The following is a 21893-nucleotide window of genomic DNA, read 5'->3' as shown; positions in this document are numbered from 1 at the left end:
CAGTGTATACACTGCAGCAGTAAGTTCTGCCTTACTTGAAATAGTTGGAACATGTGGCTGATTCCTTCTATAAAATCAGACACCTGAGAAAATACTAACCTGTACACTCAAGCATAAATTTGATAACCACTGGGAGAGGCTTTGGTCACTTCAAAAGTGTCTGCATCTGTGCCAGAGACAGTACCAAGGGGAAATCCAAGAAGTTTACAGAGAAGGCAGCAAGCCTCAGCCTAAAAATTTATGGTTGCCCAGAATACATAAGAAAGCACACACTTTAGAGTACTGGATTGAAGTGCCTGAAGCCACAATCAAGTCATTGTTTAAGAATTTGTTTACTCTCTATTTTTGTTTCTCTGACTTGAAAATTGAAGAGGCTCAGCACATTCATATGCTGGAGATTTAAAAAGCAACTAAAACACTAGAAAGAATTATAAAAAAACAATGAATAATTGGGGAAAATGAAAAATGGAGGGGAAGCGTTACCTATAAAGGACAAACAGATCTCTCTCAAACTGCAGGAGAATGACAACTAGTTGACCAGGTGACTGTCAAAATAAAACACTTGCTCTTAAGCATACATGAGACATAAGCACAAAATTTAACTTTTCTTATCTAAAAACATTCATCCAACAGCGTCTGGCAACACTCCCGTGCAGTTATTTTCATAGAAGTTTCCAAACAACTTACTACTAGAAATATGGGTGAAATGCAGTTCTAAGGTTGGCTGAAGTTTGGCAACTGCAGAATTTCAATACATACACCACCACAAAAGTGCAAGCTCCCTGTAAACACTGTCTCTTCAAAGAATAAACAAAATTATATTTAAACATTTTTCACCAGCAGACAGATTTCTGGCCTATCAAAAAGTCCTTAACAATATATTCTGCACAACTCTCAGGCCCTTAAGTGTAAGAAATAAGAGTTAAATGAGCAACAGTTAAAGAAGACTCATTTTCACTTTCTATGAATAAATCTGGAAAAGCTTCATGTGCAACAGTAAACTCATGATCTGTTCTGCTATGAGCTCTGTGGAGTGTCAATGCTGGCTTTGGGATGACACACAAGATTCTACTATTTGCATTTTATAAGTTCATGCCTGGGGGGTGAGAGCTATTTATGGTGCCCGTCTGCTGGGTAGTACAGTATTTTTTGAATGTGTGATTATATGGAAATAAAAGACTGATTTTTATATATGTGTACATATGCACATACATATTCCCCTACAAACAGTTATACATCCTGTAGGTTAGTTTAAGTCCTTAATTAAAGAACAAGCAACTACTACAGGCATTAGGAGGTAGGGGGAAAAAAAATGAGAATGAGAGCTGACATGAAGACAAACCTGTTTGCCTGTACCACCTACTGCAGTTCAAGTCACAGCACAAAACTTCGTAGTTTGGACTGCAGAACAGGAAAAGACCAGTCTAAACATCAAAGACCACCTCTCATAATCATAATACTGGTACAGAACTGTGAGCCATTGGGCTTAGGGAAGCCTGAAAAACACTGAAACCTCAAATCTTTCTTTTGTTCAAATGGGAAAGACAACAAGACAAAAAAAGAGCAAACCAAACATCCCTAGATATAGAAGCGTATGTCAGTACCTCTCACTGACTATTACCACAGCAAATCTAAATTCCAATATGAAATCCATTTATTTTGAAAGCAATCATGTACTAGAATGAATAGTATGATCTATTATAGCAGCCAGTCAGCTAAAACATTAGAAAATTCATCGTGGATTCCACAACATTCACGTTCGCTCATAATTACCAGCACCACCACAATCCACACATTTGTGATTAAATACAGCACTGATTTCAATTATTCCTAACCAGAAAACAGTCTCTTCTGTATCATAGTTTCTTTTTCAGATGTGGAAGGGTAGCACATCATTCACTGCAGTTATATTTGCAGTTCTCTGAAACAAGGGACACCATTTTGTAGACAGATACTGCCTCATCAAGCGGGGGGGGGGGGGAGGTGAGGGATGTTTGTAGAATTTCTTAAGGTGCAGTTTTACTGCAGTGTGAGTCAATCCAAATGTGTCAGACCTGTCCCTCCATTACTCCAGCTGATGAGTGACACCACTGAAACATCCGTTTTGTTGGTCAGGTTACTTTCCAAATAGCTCTGCTTCCTGAAGCAGCTCGCTGCATAGCTGTAAAAAACGCATAGGGGAGAGTAGGATTGCTTCAGTCCAGTCTTAGGGTACAGTTTAATGAATCTTTAGGTTGATTTAATAAGGTCAAACACAATGAACACAGTATTCTAAAATTAAGCTGTCACTGCAAATACAGTTCTGCCAACCCAAGACTGTCAGATAGCTTTGGCCAACACAAGGAGGGGGTAGTAAGTGACTGCATTAAGTCACATTGACCCAAGTGAAAACTAACCTGGAAAAAAAAAAAAAAAAAGCGGTTTTGAATAGGATCACTTCTGCAATCCACTAGTCTGCAGGCCAGAGACACACCTGGATTGGCATGTGGAAAAGCATGGCCCACAAGCAAGCCAGAGTACTTTACTAACTCAAAGCACTGGCTTTGGTGTTTGTGCTTCCAAGCATTCCAGTAGAGTGAAGTATACCAGGGCTTGATTTGGGGCACTCCTCCAGCTACTGGTGTAGCAACTCCAGCATTTCCAACTACACTACTTTCCCCCTCCTTGCCTACAACCACTGCGTGCCTCTATTTTTAACTTTTTTTTTTCCCCCTTCTTACTCTTCACCAACTTGATTTGTTTCTATGACTCAATAAGGCAAATGACTTTGAATCGTTATTCTCCCTGAACAGGAGTGGAGATGAGTAACTGTTTCCTTCAGTAGCAGCGTCAATTTACAGAGTACTCAAAGTAGTCGAATACCAAGGTACAACAATATCAGGATGACTTCCAAAACAGAATTATGGCAGTTTGTAAAGGGGACCTGCACTTTTTTATTTTTAGATAAACTAACGTGCTTTTGACTGTGTTGAAATACCCACTGTGCACATCAGCTCAGATTACTAACCTGACTTGTGGAACTAACCTATCATTACTTACCCCTCCACTTTTCCACCTTCCTATTTTGCCCACAGTTTTGTTTTCAAGCAGATTGATAAAAATTATGAAAAGCAGTGGGAAAAATCTCAACAATCCCTCTAAAAATACTAGCAATTAATATTTTCCTCATTTCTGAAATTCCAAGACTGGTTTTAAGGTTAATTTTATGGGGATGTTGCATGATGCCAGGCTTCTAACCAAAGTGTTGACAGGTGTTAAATCAGATAGTATACAGAAACTCATCACAGCCCACGTACAGACTGGAGTCAGACTGACTCTAAAGAGTCTCAGGACAGCGTGAATTAGGGCACAGTTCAACAGTACAATTTCTCAGGAGGCAGACAGAGCCAGTGTGACAGTCCCTGAAGATGTCTCTGAAACCAGCGTCACTGCTAGATATAATGCAGTGAACAACTCCATCCTCTCAGCTCTATATGGGCATGACAAACCAATTTTAGTATCAGAAACAGCACAGAGCACTGCAACTCTAGGATTAATGCGCTTTAATCTACACAACAAATCCAATTCACCAGAAAGCTCCGAATTTGCACAAGTACCTAAACCAAGAACAACAGGCAAATATGTCAAAATGAAACAAAATTAAATGGCAGTATTTTTACTTTGTAATCCAACTGAAGGAGTTTTAACCTTTAAAGCAAAACAAAGGCTAGGACTAAAAGAGAGCAACTGAAAAATATTACACGCCACCCTCGCTGAGGTTTAGAAACACAGGCTTTAACTTGGTTTTCACTCCATTTCAAAGATACAGATTTTGTACTGGGTGAACCCTCCCATTTCCTAAAGCAAAATTTTCGTGATTTTACAGCAGTCTAGACTACTGGTTCCAACTGGAACAAAGCTGCAATCTTACTTCCAGATTTCCCAATTTCCCTTAGGCTGCAGAGTTATGCCTTCTTTCATATTCTACATTTTCGAAGAAAAAATGTCGCTAACAGCTCACAAATGCAACTCCTAGACCTTAATTTACTGACTTCACACAAGCAAAAATAGTTCTGCTTTTCTTGCCACTGGAATTTTACTGGTGATAGCAGAAGCGGGAGCTTTATAGAAGAGATGGATTAGAAGTTTTTCAGAAATAATAACACATGCCAACTACATTTACAAAGGATGAATAAGGTATTTGAATAAACATGTATTTTCAGCAAAAAAAGCTTTAAAGTTGCCTAGCAGTTCTTTGGTTTGCTTTGTTAGTATAGCAGTTCAGTGCTGAGAAAGAACCACCCTGTTAAGAAAACCAAACATATAGGGTAGCCTTTTCCATCTCCCCCCAGATTGCTGAATTCTATTTCTACTATCAAAAGAGTACTGAGTTTACTTCATCTCATTCTTACTACTTCAACAGCTTAAGAACTGAACTTCACTTATTCTACAATACATTGTGCTATTGTACAAAGGGGCATAATTTCTCAATGATTCTTCTTTACTGTTTCATGTAAACAATGTTTTAAAAGAAAAATTATATCCTTTCTGACTAGTACATCAGGACTAAAGCCCACAGAAAAGCACTGCAGTCAGTAACAGTTAAATAACTACCAGGTTTTATTCCTAAATCACAAGAAAATAACAGGTTTCATAGTCCTCAAAATTTAATTTCCAATATTTCCCTAGTAAATTATTCATATGGTTTGATTAAATTTCAATAATGAGTTTATTATGGAGAACCATTACTGCATTTTGGATAATTAAGTACATGCATGTATTTTCAAACAGTAACAGAACACCACAGTTAAAACACAAAATGGTACTAAACCAACAAGATTTACCCTACTTTGAATACTCTCTCTGAAGGAAGAGTAAAAATTTTAAGGGCAAATATCCAACAGCACTTTCATTAAATTAGTAACACAAGTAAAGTAAATCAGTTTTTTTCAAGGAAAAACTTAACAAACTTTACATCCACACTGTATCATAAAGCTCAAATTGCAAATTTTCTACATATTAAGCACTTCCTAAGGTCAATTCTAGTTTCACCGGACACATTTTGCCTCAGCATTTATAATATCACCATGATTCTAAGCAGCCAAAAAAAACCACCAGGACCCTCTCAAATTATGTGAGAAAAATACTATAGAAAACATTAACTAAAGAGCCACTGGCTTTAAGTTAAAAAACTAGTAATGTTTTCAAATACCATACACAGCCCTCTACCAGTCTGTGGTTTAAGAGAGTACTAAAAAGTTTTTGTGCTTCATTTTAGTGTTTTATCTCCTTTATTGCTGCTATATGAATGAGTTTTATCATGCGCAACAGTATTAAGGATGGCTGGTTTCCAAAAGATCTGTTTTCCATCACTCTCCCCCAGAAGAGCTGCCAACTCACTCCCCCTTCTGTATCCCTCACTCTCATCCTCTCGCACTGCCTGCCCACTTCCCCCGGGTGCCCTGCCTGGAGGGCTGGGGAAGGGGCAGCATACCCTCTATGTCTGAAACGCCCATGTGGACATTAGTTGAATTTATTCCAGCTACCACAAGGGCTGCTGCCTTTTGAAATGTTTAACAGTGCTGGTCCAGTTTCCTTTTATCAACAGAATTAGGATGTCTCTATTCTGCTCAGCACCAATTAGACAAATCTTTCATCTCTGAAACCTTTGCCCAACTGCCAGCAAACTTTGAACTAATGTAACTTCAGGGAAGATCAGGAACAAAGAAATTAGACTGGCTGATTGGATTCATTAGAAAAGCAAGCTAAAAACATTTGTCCAGACAAAGCTCTATCACATACCCAAAATAAACTGAAAGACACAAATATGTTTTCTTTCCATTTATGAGACTAATTCTCAGGCACTAAAACTGCAGTAGTAAGATTTTCATAATGAGTAAAAGTTTTAAGTTGGCCTTTTGATGGTCCCTCATGCTAGATGCAACAATTAAAGTAAACAGATCAGTAAGTTACAGAGTAGTAAAACAAAACAAAACACACCTGTACACCTGCAGATCTAAAGCTATTCCTTGATGGCCAATCAGGTTATTTTCACAGAAAGCTGTCAGATGGACAGAGACTACAATCACAGAGGAAAGGGAATCCTTTAGTGACTCCAAGCAAATGCTAACACTACTACACATTAACATGACTACTTTTAAAAAAAAAAATCGTGTGCATTTTTCAGGTGCTATAGCCAGCAAGGAAGGGTTTGGGGGAAGACTCCAGAAATACCCGATTTCTCCAAACTCCTTTTAAAATAGTCTTTCTCCTTCTCTTCCATCTACAGTGTCTGTATCTGTTAAAAAAAAAATATTTGTAAATAGAAGAGACCAATGTCTCCTTAATGCTTATGATGTGTTTTGCTAGCACAAAACTTTTTCTCTGCTTCAACAGTTTGGAAAGTTTTGATAAATCTCCTGGAGAATAAATGATGTAATTTCTGCCATGAGATATTAAAATACAACACTAAAAATGCAAGGCCTAAAAGTGCTAATGACCATCAAATTGTGTGGCAGCAAAAGGTGACAGGCTCTATTCATACATGACAACAGAGTACCATTAAGATTAGGTAATATGACTGAACAACTAGAAACAAGTGGGAACTCACTTGAAAATAGCCAAGAAATTAAAAAGGCTGACCAGTGTCTTCACAGTAAATTTTAATGGATTTTTCCCCTGCCATGGCTGCAAAGCTGATCCTAACAATGCAGCTCTTGACATCTTCATCAGATAAGTATGTATCTTCTGTTTCACATAAATAAAACATATGTTTAGAATATCCCATGCTATCTAGGTACCACGGAGTTTTCAACATTAATTTCTAAGCAGGAACATACTCAGTGCCAATTTTATCTTTGTTTACCTTTAACAGTACGTCATCATGCTTAAGACATCTTTGCAACAGCCAAATCCTGATGTCAGCACAGCAGAGGGAATACAGCTCATTAGTTTACTGCAGCTGCAGAGCCAGCAAACACACATTGCTTTGAGTGACACCAGCAATAAGCATGTGTTTTAGATTTGTAGGTAACAATAATGATTAAAAAGATACTGCAGTCTGGAAAAAAATCTTGTATGAAGAATCTTTAACACAGATTGGTGACCAGGCAAAAGTCTGGTTTCTTTAACTACCAGAATGGCTATAATATATACCATGAACGAATGATCTGCTAATTATTTTGTCATTTTTCTTTCTGGTTGCAAAGATGCACATATGCATTAAGCAGACAAAATAATATGAATTTATTCAAGTAGACAAGGAAGAAAAGTAACCTCAGATAACGTTTAATTTCCCTTCCTACCAATCATCTCCATATTACTTTCTGCAAACCAAGGGATAATTTTTCTTTCACTTCACTGGTGTGAGATTAACACTTCATTTATGAGTCTTTGAGCACAGTTAAGGCTCCTGCTGTTTTGCAGACCTTTGTGTACAAACTCCTCATGAAAATACAGCTACATGTCAAGGATCTTGTATCCAAACTTTATTTAAATTATGTGAATACACAAAAAAGTCTCCCACATTATACCATAAAAATACATACTGACAGGCACCCAAAGTAAGTGATTTATATGATTAAAGCATGTCACTTATATGAAAGACAACACCAGTTCAGCTCTACTCAGCCGCAACCTTCCAGTATAACCCTAAGAAATACTTAACCTTCAACAATTATTCCAGTTTCTATTTTAACGAGTGCTCTTTCTTCAGGAAGGGGTCAAAACCAGAAATTCCTAATTTGCTATCTGTCATTCATTATTTTGTATGCTTTTATCACAATAATTCCTTTCATCTCTTTTCCACAGTAAACAATCTTATGCTTCTAAAACCTCCAGTCAGCCTCCTCAATCCTAATGTTTATGCACTCTTTGGTAAGTGATTATGTATCTTCAGGGTTTTGTTGGGTTTTTCCCCTTAGAAAAAAAAATAAAACCAACCAAACAAACAAAAAAACCCAAACCAACAACAACAAAAAACACACAAAACACACAAACAAAACCAACAATGCACACACACAAAATACCCACCCCACCATGAAAACTTGAAGCCATTACTTCCTTTAGTCCACAGAAAGGACTTGATCTGGAGTTAATCAAGGTTGTCTGGTAGAGAAGCATACTGCCCAAAGGCCATCTTTCTTATTAAATGAAGCTGGAAGGCTGTAACTGAAGGAAAACACTGCAAGAAAGGAATCCTATGCTATCTTTAAAAACAGTTAAGCCTGATGTTAAGCCACCTATCACAAAGTTTCTATACAATGCTTGTTAAATAGCCTATAACAAAGTTCTCACAGAAAACATTTGTCATTTTCTGGGTTCTTAAGTAGAGAAAATGAGGTCTGGTTTACATTAGTGCTAGGCACTCAGAAATGTAACTGAAATCAAAGGAACTTGTGGTCTGAACACAAAGTGCAACAGAATGCATAGTCACTTCAGAAGTCACATTTTAGAAATGCCAACTCAGGCATATGAAGCCAGCTTGTCTTTCTTGTATTTGGATTTTCCCTTTTCAGTAGCTCTTCAGTTCCCCATCTTTTAAACTGTGATTAACATGATGTACCCATCCCACAAAAAAAAGTACTAGTGCAAGAATAAAATTAGTACTTTTTGGAGCTTTCTAATAGAATACACATTGCTTTGAGTGACACCAGCAATAAGCATGCATTTTAGATTTCTAGGTAACAATGATGATTAAAAAGATACTGCAGTCTGGAAAAAAATCTTGTATGAAGAATCTTTAACACAGATTGGTGACCAGACATAAGGACTTCTGAACTAGCCTGTGCATTTTGGTGGTCTGTCATCATAAGTCATCATTCCTAATTTAGCAGCTTCTGTTTCTTCCCCCTTTTAAATTGGGGCTTCTTTTCTTTCACAATATATTTATCTTATTGTTGCCAGGAAACCATTACAATAATATTGTACATGTGAAATCGCCACTAATTACTGATGCACTTGTAACAAAAGAAAATTATCAGATACAAAACCAAAGGGGTGTCGTCATCAATCAATCTGAAATTCAGGAGCATCTGGGGGAACTGGGTGAGCCTACATATGGTCTATTTCTCTAAGGATGGAGAAAACTGGGACATTTACAAAGCAAACAGCTAATATTCCACTGGAATAAAAAAAATGGAAAAGAAAAAAAGAAGGAAAAAAAAAAAGAAAATCAGAACAAGATTTCTCTGTGTCTGACTAGTGGCCTGTCCTAGTTAATGAAAAACTTGATTGTTACAAGAGTCAAACTAATTAAAAAGATTAAACTATGAGCAAAATCAAATTAGAAATTTGGCTTCAGGCTTATGTGGCTAGCAATAGCTCAAGAACATTGCAAACTGCAGTCTGCAGTTAAATACAATTAATGTAAGTTTTCTAATTGTTAGAATAATTAATTGTGGATCGTTTCTGTAACCTGGCTATATGACCTCCACAAAGCTACTTCTAATTCTTAAATATAAGCATGTAAGTACATGCAAGTCAGAGGTCTTAGCCATGAAAAATCAGAGGACTTAGCCATACTGTCTAAGTCTTGACAGCAAACCGTATTTATTAACTAATATAATCCAGCATACTTAATGTTTACCTTTTTCCCCTCAAAGGTACCAAATTTTAGTCTATTACAATAGAAAAGATTTTCTTCTCCCAGATGATACTTTAACTTGTATTTTTTTGGTTTCATTCAAAGCAACTACCTAGGCACAACCATGTCAGATTAAAGGTCCATCTAGCTAAACAGTCTCAGAGAGGAGCCATTAATTTATGCAGAAACATCAGGTGAGTGAAGAGCAACTTTTTTTTCTTTTCACATACCTCCAGCATACTCCAGAACATTTAAGCAGCAAACAAGCAACCTTTCTCAAATTTCACATTATGTAACAGATGCCTAAAACCACCTATGGGTAACGTGATAGATTATTAGCATTAACTACTTTTAGTGATATAAGGATAACCTTTCAAAGATAAAGACATGACAGGCCCAACTGCAAAGAGGCCAACATCCAATAACAAGAGGAACATGCAGAAAGACAATGGGAAGAAGGAAAGTGTTTGTTTCACTCTGGCACAAACACGTATCAGATAACTAAGAAATGCCATGGGACAAGATAATGAAGACTTCAAGACACATGCACTAACTTTTCCAGGTGATCAGAAGCTAGGCCTTGGGGTGGGGTGGCAGGGAAGAATTGGGAAAGACAGTGAAGGGGGGAGTGGTAGTATGGAAATCAAAAGAAACTTTCACAGAAAATGCCAAAAAAGACTACTGGACTGGTTGAAAAAAGGAAAAGTACTCCCCAGCAACAACAACAACAAAACACAGCATGGTAAACAACACCAGCGATGGTAAAGAACTTCATTGCCCTCACTAAATTCTAACTTATAAACTCTCAATTTCACAAAAACATATTTCTTACAGTGCCTTAAACCTTTGTCAAAAAATCCCTGTACTGAAACTAATTTATCAGTCCTTTTTCTTTGGAAGGTTTCAGAAATTTCCTCCTTTTTTTGAGGGGTGCGGGTAATTTTGTATCTTTAGTGTCTGACTAATGTGCTTTTTACAGATTTTATGAATTTGTGTTGCTTACACTGGTATTTATGGGTAAAAACAAACACTGGACTACAAATGTTTTCCTTTCTTTCTACAGCCTCATCATATGCTTTACTAAACTATAGTTGCTGGTACAAAGCTGTATCTGAACTCATCATCATGCATTATTTCTTTTACTTAAAAATATTTAGCAGGCAAGATAGTTTTGCAGAAAAAATACAAAAGTCCCCATCTCCATCTCAGAAGATAACATCTGTAAACATCTGAATCAACTCTGAAGTTCTGTCAGCACTCTAGGGCAGGACTGCCACAGAAAGAAGCTGCTTTTTCCCCTATGCTAGCACAAGTATTTATGAGCTCTCAGGATAAATCAGGCAAGGAAATTATTCAGGCTAAAATTAACACAGATTTGTTTTGTTTAGTTGTTTTTTTTTTGTTTTGGGTTTTTTTTTTTTGTTTTCTTTTCTCTGAAGATTTAACCCAGATCTGTTCACCCATCCGTTTTGGCATGCAGCAAAACAAAATGCTTATAGAGAGGTACAGAAGAGAGCCTGGGACAAGCAGCAGAGTGAGCCACTTCTGTTGGGTGTTTAAGTCAGTCTCTGAGAACGTCTCCAGGCATTTTGGATCAATGGGGCTATTTTTACTGTATCTGACAATTAAGTACACTACTATTGATCTTATTCATAGTGATTACAAGGTTTTATATAAATGAGATCAAGATAGTCTCTTGTGACCAAAGAAAGTTGTATCTGAGATTTAAGTTTACTGACAGCAATATACAAGTCTGGAGTTTGACAAAGCAGTAAAATACAGTCAATTTTGAAACAATTCCAATAGTCAGAGAGAAGCACTGCAGCAAAGCAGATGCTGAGTTTCTAAAAGTTCTTTCAACCTTCAACTATCTTTTGGAAAGAAATATAACACTGCTAGTACAATTTTTCTCAACTTGCATGTAGTTGCTGGCCCAATTTTGGAACTAAAGGAGGAGTACTTGGTTACCTTGTAATAGTTTGGTTTTCTCCACCTTTGTCACTTGGTTGAATAAGTTACCACCTTCCCCACAAGCCTTACTAAATTGACAAGCACCTGACTTACAGCCATGAAACCAATCACCATATAACTTGAACAGATGCATTTTAAAGAGGAACATTAACCTAAAAAAAAAAAAAGTTGTTCTGTAGTCAAAGTACAGTGAGCTCTCCACTACATGCTAGCTGCCTAGTTTGATTAAATATTATTTGATCTATGAAATGAACACTTGTCCCCAGCCACACCAGTTAAAAATCACTTCTTCAATAGCTGGAATTATACATCACATAACCACCTCACTCTAAAAAGGCACTGACCCATCAGTGTAATTTAATGCCAGAAAACACCTTTTTGACTCCATTAAGCACCTGAACTAGTGTTTCACTCATCATACATATGCAATCCAGAGGCTTTTCCTTTCTACATCACTTCAGAGGTGCATGTTGATTTTAAAATTCTCAGTACTTCCAGGACTGTGCTAATGTTATCAGATATATCAAAACACTGTAAAATAATCTGGCCTACATTTTATTACCCACAACCCCAAGCAGAAGGAAGGAAAGGATAGAAAAACATTCTTTTTAGAAGTCCTTGGCACAAAAGCTGCTGCTCAGGCACTCTGGGACAGGTGCCCAGAATGTCTCAAGTTCCAATAATAAGAAAAGCCTTCATTACGAGAAGCTATCTGGACACAAAAATACAGATGCAGTATCAGAAAACTTGCTAATGAAGACACAAATTTGTAACCAATTAAGTTGGCCATGACTTCAATAAGCTAAAAGAACAAAAATTTGCAGGAACTGACCCAAAGCCTGGTGGCCAAAACAAAAAGTTACACACACACCTTTTCTAAGAGACACACAGAGCATCTTTAGATCATGCATGGCCAAGGCAGCAGCAAAACCCCTACAATTTCCAAGGACTGGCTCATGCCTGAATTTGTACATTCTGTTAAAGCCAGCGTTTATCATTAGATCATATTTAAGTTATGGAAAGTTGTCTTATAAATAAAAAAAACAAAAGCCCACTTTTTTAAGCATTTCCATCCCAAGCACTGCATCATCATAATATTCTGCATGCCAAATGAATGTTTTTATAAATCAAGCTGATACAAAGGAACATGGATTTCATGACTGAAGATTATATATGTCTATACAAAGACATAAAGGAAAAAAAAAAGACTTCTTGTTTAGTTCTAAAGTGCACAGAACTTCTAATTTTCTTGATGCTTCAGTAAAGCCAGTATCTGACAAAAAAAAAAAAAACAAACCTCAAATGCAGGTGAAACTATACCAATAAGATAAGAAAAATCTTCCTCTGTTGTTTCAGTGATGGTAGGTCCACTAACAAAGTGTTTGTTCCATTCAGTCTACAGTCTTGAAGTCATCCTTATTCCTTAACACTATTTCATTAAAAGAAATGACAGAAACAAACAAACAAAAAAAAACACAAAAAAAAACACAACCAAGAAAAGATCTGCTCTTAGCCTGAAAATTATGTCCAATACATACACATTAATTTAGCACAACATATGCATGACTTTGAAATTCTATTATTCCTATTACCTAGGAATGGCACAGCTCACCATTGCAAGTTCTCCAGCCAGGACAAAATAAAATACTCATTTCAATAAGCACCTCAAAATTGCACTCCTTTCAACACAGACTTTCATACGAGGTCTCTGTTCAAACAATCAAAGCTCTAGGATCTTCTCCTGTAACTGGCAATATTCCACCACAGTTCTGAAAATACTAGGCTGGACTTGTCCATTCACACTTTGCATAAATGTAATTGGACAACAAGGCTCATTTTCAAAGAAACAACTGACGTGTGTCTTGCTGCTTTAAAAGCTAAGCACAAAGCCCACATTCTCTTCACATTTATAGGCAAAGAGATTTTTCAGTGTACTAAGTGATTAGGCAAGACCATGATTTCTGGTTTTTAATCTTTGTGTGGTCACTGCTGTGATGGGAAACAGATCATCAGCAGAGGCAGTATTTTCAATCTCTAAAAAAATTATGATTATCTCTTCACCCTAGGCATAGGACCAAATCCCATGTTACAACAACTTTCTGATCTGAAGACCACAGAGTTAACTAGCAAGTTGTGTCAATATTTGATCGATGCTCAACTTTATTCTCTATTTTCAGCACAGTGTTAAGTAATAATACTACTGCATCACAGTAGCATATCATGTTTCCAGTCGAAAAAGGGATTAAAAAAATAAAAAAACAGAGATAAGCTTCAGTCTCCCCAAGATGCTGTCAAGCAAGCAGAGAAGATGCTTTTGTAACAGTCACTTTGGCTTATGAAAATTTTGCAACTTTGCCAAGTACCAGTTGTACTGAACAGGAAAGAAATATGAAGTATTATATCAAATTCTAAAATCTGAGACAGGATTTACCTATGAAACAACTTCAATGTTCGATCTACCAACTCTAGAAATTACTTTGCTGTTTGCTACCAGTGCTATCTTTTCAGTAAAGAATACCCTTAACTAGATCTACTTGTTTCCCTTGCTCAACTACGCTTGCTCAAAGTGCTGAAACCCACAAAAACCTTCTTCTAGCTTACCAAAGTTTTCAGTAACATATCCTACATTATTACTCATGATTCCACTTCAGACCTCTCTCCAAAACTGGACATATTTCACACACAAAATAGCAGCTGAGTGTATTAACTCTGGCTTTACAATTACTTGCAAGGCTATGGTCACGAATCACAAAAATGACTCTTCCTCTTTTAAGGAAAAGTAAAGAGGTGGTATTCCCACAACGGTCTGCAGGCAAGAAGGAGATATTTCAACTGTGCCGAGGAAACTCTAGCTGTTCTCCTTTCCAGTTATGAAATGTTTACCTGAACAAGCAAAAGTTGCAGGAAAAGGGGTGATGATCAGGACTGCTCACCTTTAACCGTTTAACCACCTCATCGTTGGTAATTTTGTCCGTAATCTCTTTCACTCCAGGAGGATAGTAGATGATTTTACCATCGGCAGCAGGTTTTGGTTGGGTAGCAGGGAAGTCCATCCTGGTGCTGCTGGTTATAAACTTTCCTTCTCCACAGTCCTCTACCGGCCTCTATCGGTCAGAAAACAAAAGTTCAGCAGAATGGAAACGACTTTCTAACCCTCTTTTTCCATTTCTCACCCTCAATTCGCAGAAGGCCCCGGTTATCACCCCGCCGGCCGCCTCCCCCTCCGCCGCCTCCCCTACCCCAGGCGGTGCCGCAGCGAGGCCCGGCCCGCCGCTGCCGCCGCCGCTCCTCACAGCTCCGGCCCCTCCATTCCCCTCCGGGCGCCTCCTTTCATTGCGGGGCTGCTCCAGCCCAACACTGTTAGTTCGGAGCCGACGGGTTTACAATGAAATTTCGGGGTCGATCGAAGGATGCCTCGGGTCCGAGGGCCCGTTACGGCCAAAGGAGAGGGGAGGGGGTGCAATTCCCGGCCCCGAGGGGGGTGCTCCGGCGCCGGCACACCGGCCCCGGAGCCGGGAGACGAGGCCTAAACAGTTAGGCCTCAAAACTATCAGGAGGCAGAGAAACCAACAGGAGAGGGGGAGGGAGGGAGGGAGGCGGCGGCGAGCACAAACAAAACAGCCCTGCCGGCCCGCTCGCCCGGCGCCGAGACCCCCACCCGCCCCCTCCCGCGGCCCCGGGAGCCCCCCCGGGGAGGGGACCAGGCCACTCTCCACTTTCCATTTGTTCCCGCAACTTCATGTCCCCTCAGCCCCTCGCCCCGCCACCCCTCCTCGCCTCGCCACCTCGCGCCCAGCCGGACCCACAAAGAGCCACCCCAACACCCGACTCCGCGCACACACCCCCGCCGGCCGCAGGCAGCGCGGAGGGGGGGAGCGGCCACAGAGGGAAGCGGGACCCGGAGCCGCCTTTACCTCATGCAGCTCCGGAAGGTGCAGCATTGAGTAGCCTCCGTGCCGGGTGGTCCTCGCCGCTCCGCTGCCACCCCCGCCGACCGCTGCCCTGACTGCTCCGCCACCTCTCTGCTCCGCGGTGCGGCGGCGGCTCCTGCTCGGGGAGGGGTGGGGGTTGGGGGAAGCTGCTCGGTGGCGGCAGCGGCGGCTGGGGAGAGGGGGAGGCTCCGGCGGAGCGTGCGCCGCGGGGACACAGTGCCGCTCTCCGTCCGGCCGGGGAAGAACAGCCCGGGAGGAGGCTCCGCACCGCCCCCCTGCCCGCCTGCTCGCCCGCCCTCGGGCCTGGGGCTGGGCCCGAAGCGCCGCCCAGCCAGGACCCCTCAGCCCCAGGCCCGGGGCCTGGGCGAGGCCGGCCAGTAAGTCTTGCTTCTCGCCGAGCCCTGCGTAAGGCGGCGGCGGAGGCGGCGGGTAGTACCGGGCGCGGCCGCCGCAGCGCTGCCTCTCGCTTGGCGCCAAAACCTCCGGAGCAGCCGGGCCGGGCGGGCCGCGGCCTGAGTGAGGCTCAGGTCCTGACTCTGCGGGGCTCTCCTCCCGGGCGGCGGGGGGCAACGGCTGGCTTCGAGGGTGATGCCGGGGCGCCGAGGGGCCGGCTGCCGCGACTGCCGGGGAGGGGGCCGGCGGGTGCCCGGCTGCAGGGCGGCAGCGGAGAGTGCGAGAGGGGAAGAGACATGTTTGTGTTTCTTCATGGAGCCGTGCTCATGGCCGTGCGGTCTCGTCTGGCCGGTTCTCAGGCATCGGGGGTCGGTAGTGAGCCCTGGTCGGCTTGGTAAATCAGCAAATGGGGGGAGTGGTGTGTGGGGTGGCACAGAGCGTGCTGTGGCACAAAGGAGCAAATAGGCCTTCTTCAGGAAGCTGGGGGGAAGAGCAGCATCCACGCATTGATGCCAAAATCTTCCTTGTTGGCAGATGAGTTTCTCAAACATGAATTTAGTTATAAATCTCTAGGAGAAACCTGAATATGCATTCCAGAGGAGCCCTTGCCAGCCACCTCAGGAAATCCTTCCATGCAAAATGTCTTTGTAATTTAATATTCTTCAGTATTTGCAAGAGATGGGGTATGTTTGGAAACTCAGTAGCAAAGGGGATGGATGTATCTGTCTGGTTTCAGTCTGTATTATGTGCATGTCTGAAGCATAGGTGGCTATAAAGTGTTTGCCATATGCCCACCCTGTTCAGGGAAGGTGCATGACAGCTGAAAGATGACTTTTAAGACTAATTTAGGGTCTTCAGCTGACTACTCTCAGTTACTTGAACCAGTTAAAAGTATCATTTTCCTCAGTTTGTAAAATCTCTAAAAAGTTTTTGCTAGAGCACATTAAAAGTAGAAGGCTGGAACCACTGATCTCTTTCGAGAGATGGCTCCTCAGAGGCCTTGCTGGACACAGCAAAGGGGCTGACATGGCCTGCCAGTCATGCAGGAAAGATGCAGGAGGACGAGATGATAGGAAAGGGCTAGGTAAGTAATATTATGGTGAAGTATGCCAAATTCCAGATTTACAAGGTGTGGGAGGAAATGTGCAAAGACTGAAGCGCTCCCAAGTGTTTCTGGTGCAATAGCATGTGGGTAGGAAATTGCTCTCCTATACCTGTGTTCCTTGTTTTGTCCTAGGGAGTTAAAGCCTTGAGTGTCCATAGCCTCTATGAAACTGCCTCAGAAGGATTCTTTGTTGTGAAAATAACTGGGAGTTGGAAGGAACACTTAGGTGGTCTCAGACTCTGATCTTGAAATCTAGAAGGGTGCCACCACACATAGCATTTAAATGTAGCTGTGAGTCCAAGTTAAATAAAAGGATTCTCTCGAGGCTTAAGGATCAATGGATTGGAGCATTGACAATGGACAGATGACCTTAAGAGTGGGATACATGAATAACTTTTAACAAGGTTGTACTGATTTAATAAACAAATAAAGCCAACACCAAGTGATTAATCTTTTTCCTAATCCCAATTTAAGTGTCCATTTACATTTGCCTTAGAGCTGAAGTACTCAGACTAGCTATCAGCTGTTATTTGATGTCAGTAAAATAATGTGTACTGTCAGAACTATTACACCGCTAACAAATTGTTTTCATTCTTACAGTTGTTAATTTAGGTACTTTGCATCCCACATCAATGTGGTGCAGATTCCTTATTTTAATACACTTGTGTGAATAAGTCAAAAACAGATCCTAGAAGATTGTAACTAAAAAAGTATGTATCAAGAACCTGTATGAGCTGTCTTCAGTTTAAATAGAAAAGGAGAGAATATCAATTAGTAAAAATAATGCAAGAAATAAATTTGAAGTGACCTTTGTTAAAGTTTTTTTCTTGACCAAAGCATAAAGCTAGGAAGGTGTGAGGCAGGCCTCTCTTTGGGCAGAATTGAAGTGTTATGGGTGTTATAGCCCAAAAATGTCACTCAAGACTCAGAACTTCTGGGTTTTAATGTTTATTTGTGGGTTCCTTCCAACCCAAAGTATTCTATGATTTTCAAATATTCTTTTATTATTAAAAAGCAGTGGTTTGTGTATATCATTAATGTGATCCGCAGTGTGTAGTTACAAGTTTTTCATGAACTGATGCCATCTTTACCTAGAAATTTTTATACAACAGCTCATGAAGTAGGAGTGAGAATGAGAAGGTAGAGGGGCTACACTTCTACAACTTTCTTTTAGTAAGTGAAGGACAAACAGTGCAGAGCCTCTAGTATGCATGCACTTGTAGTCACTTTTATTTTCCACTGAAGAATTAAGATAAAATCTTGCATTCTAAGGCATATGTACACTAAAACTAATGTAGTTAGATGTGGCATATGAAAGATTTCACTTGAAAAGTCAAATTTTGCTCAATTAATTACAGTTTTATTTAATCTCAAGGAAGTTGTTTGTGAAGCCCTACGCTGAAGTACTCTTGATTGTGGACCAAGAACTCTCTTTTTGCAGAGTTCAGATAAATAATGAAGCTAGCAATTACTGTAGATTATTAAAATAATTTTAATTCTCAAGGGTTTGTGTCTGCAGTATCACACAAAAAGTCCTGAAATACATAAGTAGAAAGTTGAGTATCTAGGAGAGGTTCACACTAGATTTCTGCTTTCATAGGTAATGATTAATCAGAAGTATGAAAACCTGGATCACCCCTCAGCATCAGTGTTGGAATCAGCCGTTAGATACAGATGCAGTTTCTAGTGGCAGACTGCACCACTCTGGTATAATTCAATGTCTGACTGTAGGTTCTGGTATTAACACAACCTTCCTGACATACCCTAGGTCCACGGTGGGAGTATTTTGCCAGCCCAGTATTGTACAACTATCAGAGCACTCTGAGGATCGGCTTTAATTTAGAAGCTGCTAGTCAGGTACATGGTGTTTTGTATCAATCTTGGTGGAATCATGATCAGAAAAGTGGTTGAGAGGAGTAGGTGCAAATTCTGGGATGATTAGGCAACGGTCACATCTTTTCTCAGGAAGAGAAGCAGCAAGATAGGTACTTCTGCACTATTTGAAGTTCTAAAGGGCTAAAATAAAGTGTGTGGTTCTGACAGCACACTCCATTAAGGGAGGTATGAATGAACACTTAACTGCCAATTAGCTTGAATATACGCATGGCATTTTCAGAATGTGCAAACATAAAAGCTTCAGATAATCTGACCTATGGAACTCTTAATCTGAATAGTCCTGAAGTCTGCTCACAGATATGATTACAGCTGCTAGTGTCTGGTTTGTTGCCTTTGCTTGTTTGACCTTCACCCTTCTAATTTCAGCAAGCATTTGAGATCTGACTTGGACTCTGCTTCCAGGTTCACATGATCCCTTGCATTTTAATGGATGGCTGTGTCTAATAATAAGACCCAGTCCTTCAGTCTTTTTGTTGAATTCCTACCTGGACAAATTTCTGTTGGAGTTTATTTACTTTTACTCCCATTATTTTTATTGGAATGTACTTACTCCAGGATGTTTGTTGTTTGTTTATTAACTTATTTTAGACTACCACTGCAAGTGTAATTTATAAGCAGACTGGAATACAAGGTGCTGAACACTCTTGATTCTCTGTTATGGTCAGGAGATGTTAAAGGAAAGTACCAAGAAAAGAAGAATGTGGTGATTTTACTGGTAGGGGAAATAATGTAGCACAAGGTTTTTAGAACAAAACAGCTTTCAGGTGAAGCAGAAGAGAGTATGGAGTGATTACTTTAAGACAGAAAATCCTTTCATTCATGTTGATTAAATTAAGCTATGCACACGTTTCCAGAACAGCTTAATGGTTGTCCTCAGGTCTTTGTTAGAGCAGTAAGCATGGATAGTAATAATGACCAAGAACTAAATTTTAAGAACAGCATGTCATGAATTGCAGAATAAGCCATATCTGTCAGTCTGCTGGGCAGACAAGTAAGAAATCCTATCTGGTAGGTTAAGAAAGCACTTGTCTTCCTAATAATAACTGTGCTCTTGAAAGCTCCTGCTTTGCAGAACCAGGCTGTAGAGCGTGGTCCTTCACGATTAGATTTTTTAAGTCACAGTCAAATAGGTCAAGAGGGGGAGGAAAAAAGCTTAATTACTTGTTTTCAAGTCTAGCATTTAGCCAGTTTTTTATATCTAGCAGGTTGATTTCTGGTGAGTTGCTTCCTAATCATGAAGGGGTTTTTTTCACCTTCATGAAAACCTATTTACTTTTTCAGTGTTATGCTTTTTTTTTTTTTTTCCTGCAATACACCAGTTTCTCTGAACTCAGTAAAAATCAAACCTTGGGAAATAAGTTTTTGTCTTCAGTTTCACGTAGAAGCTTTTTCTGTTAGTTTTTCTTTTCTTTGGTATTAGTCCTTATTTCTGGTTGTCTTTTCTTTTTGCATGTCTGTTGCTTCTCTCCCACCTGCAGTTGCATGCAGCTCCTCCAGTTAAAATTACAGCCTTTAAGTTTGCTGCCCTGGATCTTCAGAGATATTCCTGAGGTTTCTAACTAAACTCTGAAGCGTAACATATCTTTGATAATAGCACCTAATTGTTTTAACTACCTATTTTTACTAAAGAATTGATGTATTTTACATCTGTTGTAAATTGAGGTGGGTCAGAGGTGGATTTCTTCACAATGTGGGTTGCCATAATGGAAGACCTCCAAAAGGTGTCCCATTCCGGAGGGTATTTTCAGTGAAACTGTTTTCATATTAGAATAGACCAGGAAGCATGTTTCATCCCAAAAACAGGGATTTACATTTATCTCCCATGTTCTACATAGACAAAGCAAAATCATTGAAAGGGTGGAGGAGGACTTGTGTGTATTATCTTATGAAGATAATCAGTTGGACACACAAAGTGCTTCCTTGAAAAAGAGAAGGGTCCCGCAACTCAACTGACTTTTCATGTAATAGCACCAGTTCTGAATAAAGGGAAGAACCAAATAGTGTATGATGAAACTGTATGATGAAACTCGTTTGAAACTGATCCCTAGCCACAGTCTGTCTACATGTTATTTTGTTTTGGGTTTGATAAGGAGGGCTTTCTCCTGTGCTGTCTGAAAATGTCCTTATTCTGAGTCACGCTTGGAGATAGGACAGTTATAACAAAATCTTAGAATAGTCTTGGTTGAAAGGGAGGGATCTTTAAGATCATCTAGTTCCAACTACCCTCTGGATGTGACCTGTTGACTAACTCGTTGAACAGCTGGAGGTTTGATTTCCTAAAATTCAGGGTCCCGACTTTGCCTGACCCATATCCCTCAGGACTGCAACTCCACCAGTGCATGATCACTGCAGTGCAGGCTACCTCCACTCTTGATGTTGCTGAGTAGCTCACTTGTGCAGTATCACATCCCCTGTGGTAGGGCTGTCTATTACCTGGTAATAGCATAATGAGGATAACCATAAGAGGTCCCCTTGATCTGCTGGCTTCTAGTAGACTCCAGCCACAAGGTTCCCTTTGTTGTCTTGGTCTCTAATCAACCTGCTCATGGCTATTCTCAAGAGACAGCTATACTTCCCAGATGATACAGAATTGTCACCGAACCTCTGGTATCAAGACACATTCAGAAATGACAGAGATGGTCATTGTCAGTATATTTAAGCCATTATGGAAAAGTGTATACTGGAAAATACACTTGTAATTTACAAATACTGTATTGACAGAACAATTGCACTTGCTTCCTTTGCTTGCAAGTGAAGTAAAATCAATTTATTGGCATCTGCATATTGGTGATTTCATAGGAGAATTTTAGAAGCCTCTTTGATCCAGTGCTAGTTTTGAGCGTTCAGAAACTGAAGTCACAGCAGCCTACTGCATGTCATCTGTCCACCTCCTTTCTAGCTGCTCTCTGTTATGATGACTTGTCACCATTCCCTACATAATTACGTTCTCAAGGTTATTTCCATCTCCACTCCTGATGTGTCCAAAGCACACACATTTACACCTATTCATTTCTGACAACCAAGTCTACTTTTC

At 40.1% G+C, this 21893-nt stretch overlaps 1 protein-coding gene across 3 annotated transcripts in view; it reads right to left on the bottom strand.

Moving 5' to 3' along the window:
• Positions 1 to 15790, bottom strand: part of PDS5A (PDS5 cohesin associated factor A) — an 80511-nt gene extending 64721 nt beyond the window's left edge. The window contains exons 1-2 of one of the 3 annotated variants that reach the window (XM_057407560.1): positions 15448 to 15790; positions 14467 to 14637 (exon numbers count right to left, since the gene is read on the bottom strand). In XM_057407560.1, coding sequence (XP_057263543.1) covers positions 14467 to 14637; positions 15448 to 15474 — 198 coding nt within the window. In that variant the 5' untranslated portion in view covers positions 15475 to 15790. The remainder of the gene's footprint in view (positions 1 to 14466; positions 14638 to 15447) is intronic. The other 2 variants (XM_057407563.1, XM_057407561.1) reach the window with 2 other exon arrangements.
• Positions 15791 to 21893: the final 6103 nt, after the last annotated feature.

Source organism: Pezoporus wallicus, unplaced genomic scaffold (assembly GCF_028554395.1).
Source record: "Pezoporus wallicus isolate ANWC-B61680 ecotype Strahan unplaced genomic scaffold, APGP_CSIRO_Pwel_v1 contig_2492, whole genome shotgun sequence".
NCBI lineage: Eukaryota > Metazoa > Chordata > Aves > Psittaciformes > Psittacidae > Pezoporus > Pezoporus wallicus.
Note: the sequence above shows the minus strand (reverse complement) of the source record. Positions and strands in the feature narration are given on the sequence as shown.